Genomic DNA, 13,278 nt, shown 5'->3' with positions numbered 1-13,278 from the left:
CGCCTTGAACTAACTCTAAAATTCACTGGTGCGTTTTGGAACTGTCTTGAAAGAGCAACAGGAATTTTAACATCAGGCTGAATAAATCTGGATTAATTTCTGCCCCCCGAGATGATTGATTCTCGCTTAGTCTCTCCGCATAAATACCAATAGTCAAATAAACGATACTGTAATATCGAGGAAAGCGTTTACACAATAACATCGTATATGATTTAAATTCAAAGATTTAAAATACAGACACTTTTCAGGAAATATTACTTGGGGAATTTTTACTACGTTTTAAAGAATAATATTGGAGAACGTAAAGCATGATGCCAAATTGAAATGAAGCACGGTGGCGCAGTGGTAGAGTTGCTGCCTTACAGCGCCAGAGACCCAGGTTCCACCCTGGTTACGGGTGCTGTCTATCCGGAGTTTGTACGTTCTCCCTGTGACTGTGTGGGTTTACTCCGGGTGCTCCGGTTTCCACCCACACACCAAAGACGTCCAGGGTTGTCGGTTCGTACTGCAGATTCTGGTTTACACCAGGCACAAAATGCTGGAGCGACTCAGCGGGACGGGCAGCATCGTTGGACAGAAGGAATGGGTGATGTTTCCGGTCACCTATTCCTTCTAACCAGAGATGTAAATGTAAAAACCTTTATTGTTACTACACAAAGTACAGCGAAATTAAAGCAGTCCACATGATGCAATCGCACACAGCAGACAGTACAAAGGATAAACCTTTATCCATAACAAGCTAAACCTGATCTACTGAATTAAACAAACTGACCTCGAATACAATATAGACAAAACAATTACAAAACGGTCGAGGCAGTGTACAGTTCAATCAAGACAGCAAGTTATTGCACAGCAATGAGAGCTAACATATTGCAAATGCCTTTTTTTTTTAAAATAAAAGAAATAATGTAATTAAATATAAGGTGTGGTTGGGTGTAACATGTAATAAGTTTAGCAAATGTTAAGCAATATAAGTGCAGTAGGATGTAAACATGTATTAAATTGAGGCTTATGTTTTCTGACAAGTAGCTGACAGTGTTCCGATCAGTTCCGTTCCTTCCATTCAGTTTTATGTGAGTGTCTGGCAGTGTTCAGCTCACGTATGACGCTGGGGTAGAAGCTGTCCTTGAGTCTATTAGTCCGTGATGTCATGGACCTGAACCGTCTACCAGAGGGCAGCAGTTCGAGCAGCTGATGACCAGGGTGGGAAGGACCCCTTCAGGATGTTGGCTGCTCTGCTGAGGCAACTGCCTGTGAAAGAGTTTCAGAACTTGGTTCTTGGTCCTCCAAAATATTCCAAAAGGAATTTAAACTGGAGGTGGAGGATTTAAACTGAAAGGGTTAAGAGTGTAAGTGCAGAGGAGCATGTCCGAGCAGGTCTGAACTGGTCCAAGCTGGTCCTAGCACGAGGGGCATTGTGTCAAGGGTGCTGATGATGAAAGAGGTATGTAACCTTCCCCCTCCCCACCCCCGGTATAAATCAGCACAGCTTTGTATCGGACCTTTGAGTGGGACCACGTGGGACACCAAGTATGTAACCATACTCGAGGATGCTCTCCCACCCCCCGCATGCGTGAATAAAAAGGTATTGTTTATTCTTAAGGTGACCAACGGGTTTTTGTTGTCTGATAGCGCGGATAGAACTTTAACACCTGTCCCGCTGAGTTATTCCAGCATTTTGTGTCCATCCAAGTTTGTAGGTTAATTGGCTTCTGTAATTTGCCTGGTGTACAGGATGAGAAAGTGGAATGACATGGGATTAGTGCGCAGGTGATCAATGGTCAGTGTGGACTCAATGGACCTTAAGGGCCTGTTTCCACACTGCATCTCTAAACTAAACTAATGCCTGTGACATTTCCACCCATCGAAGCAAACGTTCTGACTGTCTCCCCTATCTATGCCTCTCCTAGTTGTATTTACTTCTATCAAGTTGGTTTGCATTTTTCTAACATTTATCATTAAGTAAGCCCTGCTTTATGACAGGGAGATTGACAAAAAGACTGCATTAATAGGTGCAAAGCATATTTTTAGTATTCAGGCTGACTACCACAAATATTGATCGGTACCAGACTGCCAAAATTAACAGACTCCTTGTATCCCATAAGAATACATCAATCATTATAACCCCAATTCTTTTATATATACAGGCCATGTCTGTGTTGTTAAAGAAAGGTGCTGGAGTAACTCAGCGGGTCAGGCAGCATCTCTGGAGAACATGGATAGGCGACGTTTCACAGAGTGCTGGAGTAACTCAGCGGGTCAGGCAGCATCTCTGGAGAACGTGGATAGGTGACGTTTCACAGGGTGCTGGAGTAACTCAGCGGGTCAGGCAGCATCTCTGGAGAACATGGATAGGTGACGTTTCACAGAGTGCTGGAGTAACTCTGCGGGTCAGGCAGGATCACTGGAGAAAGCGGGTAGGTGACGTTTCGGGTCGAGACCTTGCCTTATCCAGACAAGATGATCAGAAGCCTGAAGTAGGGTCCCACTTGAACCACATGTCTCCTTCAAACCTTGCCCTTCTTACCTTAAAGCTATGCATTTCGACCCTGTGGGAAAAAGGTTCTGATGGTCTACCCTTGTTAATGCCTTTCGTAATTTTCTTATACAAATATATAAATTCTGGAAATGCCACAGGCATTAGTTTAGTTTAGAGATGCATCGTGTAAATTTATATTACAAATACTATAACAGTATAGAAACATAGAAAATAGGTGCTGGAGGAAGCCATTTGGCTCTTCGAGCCAGCACCGCCATTCATTGTGATCATGGCTGATCATCTACAATCAGTGCCTGCCTTCTCCCCATATCCCTTGATTCCACTAGCCCCTGGAGCTCTAACTAACTCTCTTTTAAATTCATTCAGTGAATTGGGTTCCACTGCCTTCTGTGGCAGAGAATTCCACAAATTCACAACTCTCTGGGTGAAAAAGATTCTTCTCACCTCAGTTTTAAATGGCCTCACCTTTATTCTTAGACTGTGGCCCCCTGGTTCTGGACTCCCCCGACATTGGGAACATTTTTCCTGCATCTAGCTTGTCCAGTTCTTTTATACATTTATACGAAGCAGGGAGGACATGTTACAGTTATATAAGATGTTGGCGAGGCCACATTTAGCGTATTGTGCCCGGTTTTGGTCACCACGTTATAGGATGTTGTCAAGCTTGAAAGGGTTTAGAGAAGATTTGTGAGGATGTTGCCAGGACTCGAGGGAGCTACAGGGAGAGGTTGAGCAGGCTGGGATTCTATTCCTTGGAGCGCAGGAGGGTGAGGGGTGATCTTACAGAGGTGTATAAAATCACGAGAGGAATAGTTTGGCTAAGCGCAGTCTTTTGCCCAGAATGGGGTTTACAGAGTTATGTGGATAGGATAGGTTTAGAGGGATATGGGCCAAATGCAAGCAGGTGGGACTAGTGTAGACGGGGCATGATGGTCGGTGTGGGCAAGTTGAGCCAAAGGGCCTGTCACTCTACTTTTCTCCTCAACCTCCAACCTGTGGAATTCTCTGCCTCACAAGGCAGTGGAGGCCAATTCTCTGAATGCATTCAAGAGAGAGCAAGATAGATCTCTTAAGGATAGCGGAGACGTGGGGTATGGGGAGAAGGCAGGAACGGGGTACTGATTGAGAATGATCAGCCATGATCACATTGAATGGCGGTGCTGGCTCGAAGGGCCGAATGGCCTCCTCCTGCACCTATTGTCTATTGTCCAGTGATCCAAGGAAAACAATCCAAGTTGTGAAATAGATGTGTTTTTTGCTGTCTACTCTGCCATTCAATCATGGCTGATCTATCTTTCCCTCTCAACCCCATTCTCCTGCCTTCTCCCCATAACCCCCGACACCCGCACTAATCAAGAATCTGACAATCTCCGCCTTAAAAAATATCCATTGACTTGGCCTCCACAGCCGTCTGCTGAATTCCACAGATTCATCACCCTCTGGCTAAAGAAATTCCTCCTCATCTTCTTTCTAAAGGTACGTCCTTTTATTCTGAGGCTGTGACCTCTTGTCCTAGACTCTCCCACTAGTGGAAACATCCTCTCCGCATCGACTCTATCCAGGCCTTTCACTATTCTGTAAGTTTCAATGAGGCCCCCCCTCATCCTTCTAAACTCCCTCGAGTGCAGGCCCAGTGCCTCCAACTGCTCATCATACTGTATGTTAACCCACACATTCCTGGGATCATTCTCGTAAACCTCCTCTGGACCCTCTCTTCAAATTGTCTGAAAGGTTCTGACCGGTGAAGCAACATCTACCAAATGTACAACTTTTGGATAAACCTGACGACTGCTAGCATTTGTCCGTGCCCACTGCTTTGGCAGAACCTCCCGACGAGGGAGAAGCAAATAAGCTGCTCATGCAGATCAATAGTGCAGAACCTTTTAAAACAATATACCTCGCACTACACCCACGGGTTCTGAACTGGAGTAATTAGATGTCCAATCCAGATGTCCAGATGGAATTGAAGCACAATTAAATTGAAATCTGTATTTGTAACCGTTGGTTGGTTTAGTTTAGAGATATACCGAGGAAACAGGCCCTTCGGCCCACCGGGTCCACACCGGCCAGCAATCCCCGCACACTTACACTATCCTACACGCAGCATCTCAATAGACAATAGATGCAGGAGGAGGCAATTCGGCCCTTCGAGCCAGCACCGCCATTCAATGTGATCATGGGTGATCATTCTCAATCAGTACCCCGTTCCTGCCTTCTCCCCATACCCCCTGACTCCGCTATCCTTAAGAGCTCTATCCAGCTCTCTCTTGAATGCATTCAGAGAATTGGCCTCCACTGCCTTCTGAGGACAGATTCACAACTCTCTGACTGAAAAGGTTTTTCCTCATCTCCGTTCTAAATGGCCTACCCCTTATTCTTAAGCTGTGGCCCCTGGTTCTGGACTCCCCCACCATTGGGAACATGTTTCCTGTCTCTAACGTGTCCAACCCCTTAATAATCTTATATGTTTCGATAAGATCCCCTCTCATCCTGGGTCTCTGGCGCTGTGAGGCAGCAATTCTACCACTGTGGCACTGTGCCGCCGAATGAATGTCTGGAACCTATCCATGTTGTCCAAAGATGCTGCCTGACTCACTGAATTATTCCAGCACTTTGTGTCCTTTTGATTGCGCTCACGCATGGTATGATTTGCCTGGACAGCGTGCAAAGCTTTTCACTCTGTATGTGACAATAACAAACCAATATTACAATGTGTAATGAGTTCCAGTTTTAACTCCACAATGAATTGTCTTTTTCCAAACATTTATTCGTCGCGGTTTCGGAACAATCAGAGGGCACGGAGTGAGGTCCGGGATTGCAAAGGTTCGCTGGGATGGTTTAACAGTGTCTGGAGGTTGAGGAGTGGAAATTCCATTTGCTGTTCAAACCATTTGGCGACAGTCAGCAGCTGCTCATCGCAGAAAGCCCGGCCGATGAACTGGAGGCTGAGCGGTAGCCCTCTCCCCGAGAGCGTGGCGGGGACAGTCACGGCCGGCAAACCTGGAGAGCAAAGTTATGGCAGGATGACGGACAATTTTTCAAATGATGAGAAAACTGCAAGTGTAGGAAAAACAAAACTGCAGATGCTGGTTAGAATCGAAGGTAAACACAAAATGTTGGAGTAACTCAGCGGGTCAGGCAGTATCTCAATAGACAATAGAAAATAGGTGCAGGAGGAGGCCATTCGGCCCTTCGAGCCAGCACCGCCATTCAATGTGATCATGGCTGATCATTCTCAATCAGTACCCCGTTCCTGCCTTCTCCCCATACTCCGCTGTCCTTAAGAGCTCTATCTAGCTCTCTCTTGAATGCATTCAGAGAATTGGCCTCCACTGCCTTTCCACAGAGAATTCCACAGATTCACAACTCTCTGACAGAAAACGTTTTTCCTCATTTCAGTTCTAAATGGCCTACCCCCTATTCTTAAACTGTGGCCCCTTGGGAGAGAAGGAATGGGTGATGTTTCGGGTCGAGATCCTTCTTCAGACTGATGTCAGGGGAGGGGGCTGGACAAAGATAGAATGTAGTCGGAGACAGGAAAACTAGTGGGAGAACTGGGAAGGGGGAGGGGATGGAGAGGGAAAGCAGGGACTATCTGAAGTTAGCAAAATCAATGTTCATTCCGCTGGGGTGTAAACTACCCAAGTGAAATATGAGGTGCTGTTCCTCCAATTTGCGCTGGGCCTCACTCTGACAATGGAGGAGGCCCAGGACAGAAAGGTCAGATTGGGAATGGGAGGGGGAGTTGAAGTGCTGAGCCACCGGGAGATCAGGTAGGTGAAGACGGACTGAGCAGAGGTGTTCAGCGAAACGATCGGCGAGCCTGCGCTTGTTAAAACTTGAGTTGAGAAAACTACAAGGTCAGCTTTTAGAACCTAGTGTGGTATAGCACAGGAACAGGCCCTTCAGCCCACAATGCCTGCGCAGAACATGATGCCAAGACCAACTCTGACATGCCTCCACATGATCCATGTTCCTCCATTCCCTGCATATCCATGTCCAGTCCAAAGCAAAGATAATAGAGGAATAAGATGGACCACTTCGTTGAAATCTCCTATACTCAAGTGTGGTACGCAAAGGAGCCATTTTAGTAGGCAAAACCCGCCGTTCGCTCTGCCTCTCGCAGTGCAATCAGTGTTTTGGGGGAACTGTATGTGTGATGATACCATCAAAATGCAGAATATATCTCATCTATCAATTCACAGATTTTTGTTATTTTTCTTTTTAAATGATTCTGCAAGTTTATGCCTACTAAAATGGCGCCATGACGTACTACGAGTTTTTTGGGTCAAGCGGTCTATCTTGCTCCTCTAGTATCTTTGGTCCAAAGCCTCTTAAACACCACTATCATATCTGCCTCCCCCACCATCCTCGTGCAGCACGTTCCAGGCACCCACCACCCTCTGTGTAAAACATACCTTGCCCCGCACGTCACTTTTAAACTTTGCCCCTCTCGCATCTCACCTCCAGCATTCCAGAGAAAACAATCCCAAGTCCAATCCAACTCCCACCTCTTCCGCTAGATAATGCCCTCTCGTTTAGTTTGGTGTAAAGATAGCTCTAATCCAGGTACCATTCCGGTAAACCTCCCCTGCACCCTTTCCAAAACCGCCACATCCTTCCTGTAATGGGACGTACAACGAGATCTGGGTGTCCTAGTGCATCAGTCACTGAAAGGAAGCATGCAGGTACAGCAGGCAGTGAAGAAAGCCAATGGAATGTTGGCCTTCATAACAAGAGGAGTTGAGTATAGGAGCAAAGAGGTCCTTCTGCAGTTGTACAGGGCCCTAGTGAGACCGCACCTGGAGTACAGTGTGCAGTTTTGGTCTCCAAATTTGAGGAAGTGCAGCGTAGGTTTACTAGGTTAATTCCCGGAATGGCGGGACTATCATATGTTGAAAGACTGGAGCAACTAGGCTTGTATACACTGGAATTTAGAAGGATGAGAGGAGATCTTATCGAGGTGGCACGGCGGTAGCGCAGCGGTAGAGTTGCTGCTTTACAGCGAATGCAGCGCCGGAGACTCAGGTTCGATCCTGACTACGGGTGCTGCACTGTAAGGAGTTTGTACGTTCTCCCCGTGACCTGCGTGGGTTTTCTCCGAGATCTTCGGTTTCCTCCCACACTCCAAAGACGTACAGGTATGTAGGTTAATTGGCTGGGTAAATGTGAAAATTGTCCCTAGTGGGTGTAGGATAGTATTAATGTGCGGGGATCACTGGGCGGCACGGACTTGGAGGGCCGAAAAGGCCTGTTTCCGGCTGTATATATATGATATGATGATATGAAACGTATAAGATTATTAAGGGGTTGGACACGTTTTAGGCAGGAAACATGTTCCCAATGTTGGGGGAGTACAGAACAAGGGGCCACAGTTTAAGAATAAGGGGTAGGCCATTTAGAACTGAGATGAGGAAAAACTTTTTCAGTCAGAGAGTTGTGAATCTGTGGAATTCTCTGCCTCAGAAGGCAGTGGAGGCCAATTCTCTGAATGCATTCAAGAGAGAGCTGGATAGAGCTCTTAAGGATAGCGGAGTCAGGGGGTATGGGGAGAAGGCAGGAACGGGGTACTGATTGAGAATGATCAGCCATGATCACATTGAATGGCGGTGCTGGCTCGAAGGGCCGAATGGCCTCCTCCTGCACCTATTGTCTATTGTCTATACCAGAATTGCGTGCGATACTCCAAATGCGGCCTAACCAATGTCCTCTAAAGCTGCATCATGACTTCCCAACTGTGGGTGCAATGTGCAGCCAGGGGGTGGTGGTGAAGGCAGATACGATAGGTGGCATTTCAGAAGCTTTCAGATATGCACATGGATAAGCAGGGAGTGGAGGCGTATGGATCAGGTGCAGGCAGAGGAGATCAGTTCAGCACATGGATAAGCAGGGAGTGGAGGCGTATGGATCAGGTGCAGGCAGAGGAGATCAGTTCAGCACATGGATAAGCAGGGAGTGGAGGCGTATGGATCAGGTGCAGGCAGAGGAGATCAGTTCAGCTTGGCATCATTTTTGGCATGGACATTGTGGGCCTGTTCCTGTATTGTACTACTCTCTGATCTAAGTTGACAGAACAGTAAAGAAGGCATATGATTTACTTGCCTTCTGTCAGGGCATTGAATATAAGAGTTAGGAAGTCACGATGCAGCTTTATATGACTTTGCTTAGTCCGCTTAGAAAACATAGAAAAATAGGTGCACGAGTAGGCCATTCGGCCATTCGAGCCAGCACTGCCATTCAATAGACAATAGGTGCAGGAGGAGGCCATTCGGCCCTTCGAGCCAGCACCGCCATTCAATGTGATCATGGCTGATCATTCTCAATCAGTACCCCGTTCCTGCCTTCTCCCCATACCCCCTGACTCCGCTATCCTTAAGAGCTCTATCCAGCTCTCTCTTGAATGCGGCACGGTAGCGCAGCGGTAGAGTTGCTGCTTTACAGCGAATGCAGCGCCGGAGACTCAGGTTCGATCCTGACTACGGGTGCTGCACTGTCAGGAGTTTGTACGTTCTCCCCGTGACCTGCGTGGGTTTTCTCCGAGATCTTCGGTTTCCTCCCACACTCCAAAGACGTACAGGTATGTAGGTTAATTGGCTGGGTAAATGTAAAAATTGTCCCTAGTGGGTGTAGGATAGTGTTAATGTACGGGGATCGCTGGGCGGCACGGACTTGGAGGGCCGAAAAGGCCTGTTTCCGGCTGTATATATATGATATGATATGATAATTGGCCGCCACTGCCTTCTGCGGCAGAGAATTCCACAGATTCACAACTCTCTGACTGAAAAAGTTTTTCCTCAAATGGCCTACCCCTTATTCTTAAACTGTGGCCCCTTGTTCTGGACTCCCCCAACATTGGGAACATGATTCCTGCCTCTAACGTGCTATGGAGGGCGTGCAGCGTAGGTTCACTAGGTTAATTCCCGGAATGGCGGGACTGTCGTATGTTGAAAGGCTGGAGCGATTGGGCTCGTATACACTGGAATTTAGAAGGATGAGGGGGGATCTTATTGAAACATATAAGATAATTAGGGGATTGGACACATTAGAGGCAGGAAACATGTTCCCAATGTTGGGGGAGTCCAGAACAAGGGGCCACAGTTTAAGAATAAGGGGTAGGCCATTTAGAACGGAGATGAGGAAGAACTTTTTCAGTCAGAGAGTGGTGAAGGTGTGGAATTCTCTGCCTCAGAAGGCAGTGGAGGCCAGTTCGTTGGATGCTTTCAAGAGAGAGCTGGATAGAGCTCTTAAGGATAGCGGAGTGAGGGGGTATGGGGAGAAGGCAGGAACGGGGTACTGATTGAGAGTGATCAGCCATGATCGCATTGAATGGCGGTGCTGGCTCGAAGGGCTGAATGGCCTACTCCTGCACCTATTGTCTATTGTCTATTGTCTATAACCCCTTAATAATCTGATCATGATTCAATATAATCGACAAAATGGAGAGGGTACAGAGGAGATTTACTAGAATGTTGCCTGGGTTTCAGCACTTAGGCTACAGAGAGAGGTTGAACAGGTTGGGTCTTTATTCTTTGGAGCGTAGAAGGTTGAGGGGGGACTTGATAGAGGTTTTTAAAATTATGAGAGGGACGGACAGAGTTGACGTGGGTAGGCTTTTCCCTTTGAGAGTGGGGAAGATTCCAACAAGGGGACATAGCTTCAGAATTGAGGGACAAAGGTTTAGGGGTAACATGAGGGGGAACTTCTTTACTCAGAGGGTTGTGGCTGTATGGAATGGGCTTCCGGTGGAAGTGGTGGAGGCTGGCTCGATTTTATTATTTAAGAGTAAATTGGATAGGTATATGGATAGGAGGGGATTGGAGGGTTATGGTCTGAGTGCAGGTAGATGAGACTAGGTCAGGGAGAATGGTCGGCGTGGACTGGTAGGGCCGGACAGGCCTGTTTCCATGCTGTAGTTGTTATATGTTATATGTTATAATCATGGCAGATCATCTAAAATCGGTACCCCGTTGCTGCTTTTCCCCCATATCCCTTGATTGTAGAGTATTACATGCAATTCTGGTTGCCCCATTACTGGATGAATTTGGAGGCTCTGGAGAGGGTGCAGAGAGAGATTACCAGAATGATATCTGGATTACAAGGCATTAGCTATAAGGAGAGGTTGGACAGACTTGGATTGCTTTCTCTGAAACATAGGAGGCTGCTGATAGGTGTATATAAAATTATAACGGGTATAGATAGTGTGGGCACTCAAAATATTTTCCCTCCAGGGTAGAAATGTTAAAGACTAGAGGGCATATCTTTAAGTTATGAGGTGAATAGCTTAAAGGAAATGTTCGGGATAAGTTTCTTTTACACAGTGGATGGTGGGAGTCTGGAAAACACTGCCAGGGATGGTGGTACATTCGGCCCTTCGAGCCAGCACCGCCATTCAATGTGATCAATGTGATCATGGCTGATCATTCTCAATCAGTACCCTGTTCCTGCCTTCCCCCCATACCCCCTGACTCCGCTATCCTTAAGAGCTCTATCTAGCTCTCTCTTGAATGCATTCAGAGAATAGGCCTCCACTGCCTTCTGAGGCAGAGAATTCCACAGATTTACAACTCTCTGACTGAAAATGTTTTTCCTCATCTCCGTTCTAAATGGGCTACCCCTTATTCTTAAATGGCCCCTGGTTCTGGACTCCCCCAACATTGGGAACATGTTTCCTCCACTGCCTTCTGAGGCAGAGAATTCTCAAACAATGATCAAAAGGCTTTCTATGGACAGGATTATTGGTAAAGCGCATAACTATGCCCTGAAAGATAGTGTGCAAATAGAAAGGAAGTTCACCCTGAGTAAAGTGCCTTTGTCCAGTGTAAAACAAGCATGGCGTACCTGCTAGGTTGGCGGACTGTGTGAAAATATCCTCTTGTGCACACCTCGTCCTATTGTCCTCTTCGTTGAACTCGGCAAAAGTGGGGGCATCACTTAGAGTTGTGGGCGTAAGGAGAACATCAACGCCTGATCCAAAAACCTTCAGAAAGTCATTCGCAATAAGACGCCTCACTTTCTGGGCTTTCACAAAGTAATCCTCATAATTCCTAAGAAAGATCAACGGGGGGGGGGGGGGGGGGGGGGGGGGGAGGAACAAAGTGTTTATCTTGTAGTGTGATAAACAATTGAGAGGAGGCGGCAAATATTTTAACCATTCATGTTTCAACACAAAAATGATTTAACAGGGATAGAATCCTAGACCATTATAGAAACCGGGAACGGCTAATAATGCTGGTTAATACACAAAAGGCCACAAAGTGCTGGAGTAACTCAGCAGGTCTGGCAGTATCTTTGGAGAACATGCATAGGTGACGTTTTGGGTAGACTTGGAAACGCCAGCTATCCACGTTCTCCAGGGTTGCCACCTGACCCACTGAGTTACTCCAGCACTTAATAGTTTTGTCCTTTTTCAAGTTATAGAAACATAGAAAATGGGTGCAGGAGTAGGCCATTCGGCCCTTCGAGCCTACACCGCCATTTAATATGATCATGGCTGATCATCCAACTCAGTATCCCGTACCTGCCTTCTCTCTATACCCCCTGATCCCTTTAGCCACAAGGGCCACATCTAACTCCCTCTTAAATATAGCCAATGAACTGGCCTCAACTACCTTCTGTGGCAGAGAATTCCACAGATTCACCATTCTCTGTGTGAAAATAAACTTTCTCATCTCGGTCCTAAAAGACTTCCCCCTTATCCTTAAACTGTGACCCCTTGTTCTGGACATCCCCAACATCGGGAACAATCTTCCTGCATCTAGCCTGTCCAACCCCTTAAGAATTTTGTAAGTTTCTATAAGATCCCCCCTCAATCTACTAAATTCCAGCGTGTTTAGAGATACAGTATGGAAACAGGCCCTTCGGCCCGCCAAGTCCGCGCTGACCATCGATCACCCGTACACTAATTCTATGTTATCCGAGTTTTACATCCTACACAGTAGGGACAATTTGCAGAAGGCAATTAACCAACAAATCTGCAAATCTTTGGGGCGTGGAAGGAAACTGGAGCACCCAGACAGAACTTGTAGTCGGGATCGGAATCGGGTCTCTGACGCTGTAAGGAAGCAGCTCTACCACTGTGCCAATGTGTGTCTTCCCCCCACTCCCCCCACCTTCTAGTCTCCTGGAGTCCTGGTTATAGCGCTCCATTTTCATTCACACTCAGTCCCAGTTCCCATGCTCCATTTACACTGGTCACACAATAGTTAAGATAATACTGTGTAAAATCTTTAAAAAAAATCTTTAAAGCCTGCTGGAGAATTTAATAGATCAAATAGACAATAGGTGCAGGAGGAGGCCATTCGGCCCTTCGAGCCAGCACCGCCATTCAATGTGATCATGGCTGATCATTCTCAATCAGTACCCCGTTCCTGCCTTCTCCCCATACCCCCTGACTCCGCTATCCTTAAGAGCTCTATCCAGCTCTCTCTTGAATGCATTCAGAGAATTGGCCTCCACTGCCTTCTGAGGCAGAGAATTCCACAAATTCACAACTCTCTGACTGAAAAAGTTTTTCCTCATCTCAGTTCTGAATGACCTACCCCTTATTCTTAAACTGAGGCCCCTTGTTCTGGACTCCCCCAACATTGGGAACATGTTTCCTGCCTCTAACGTGTCAAACCCCTTAATAATCTTAAACGTTTCGATAAGATCTCCTCTCATCCTAACATCCAATAGTTCAGAAAACCTCCTAGTCCAGCATTAATAGTGTTGATTCGTTGCAGTTTTACTGCATCGTGGATAATAATATCATCAACTAGAACAACTTCATGCTTTAACTG

The 13,278-nt window shown here is 46.6% G+C and overlaps 1 protein-coding gene across 2 annotated transcripts in view; it reads right to left on the bottom strand.

Moving 5' to 3' along the window:
- Positions 1-4,739: 4,739 nt before the first annotated feature.
- qrsl1 (glutaminyl-tRNA amidotransferase subunit QRSL1) overlaps positions 4,740-13,278 on the bottom strand; it is a 44,299-nt gene continuing 35,760 nt past the window's right edge. For both annotated transcript variants that reach the window (XM_078399857.1, XM_078399858.1), the window contains 2 exons: positions 11,339-11,544; positions 4,740-5,500 (listed from right to left, as the gene is read on the bottom strand). In XM_078399857.1, the coding sequence (XP_078255983.1) occupies positions 5,289-5,500; positions 11,339-11,544 (418 nt within the window). In that variant the 3' untranslated portion in view covers positions 4,740-5,288. The remainder of the gene's footprint in view (positions 5,501-11,338; positions 11,545-13,278) is intronic.

This window comes from Rhinoraja longicauda, chromosome 5 (genome assembly GCF_053455715.1).
Source record: "Rhinoraja longicauda isolate Sanriku21f chromosome 5, sRhiLon1.1, whole genome shotgun sequence".
NCBI classification, from domain to species: Eukaryota; Metazoa; Chordata; class Chondrichthyes; order Rajiformes; family Arhynchobatidae; genus Rhinoraja; species Rhinoraja longicauda.
The sequence above is the reverse complement of the archived record's forward strand: the minus strand, read 5'-3'. Positions and strand labels throughout refer to the sequence as shown.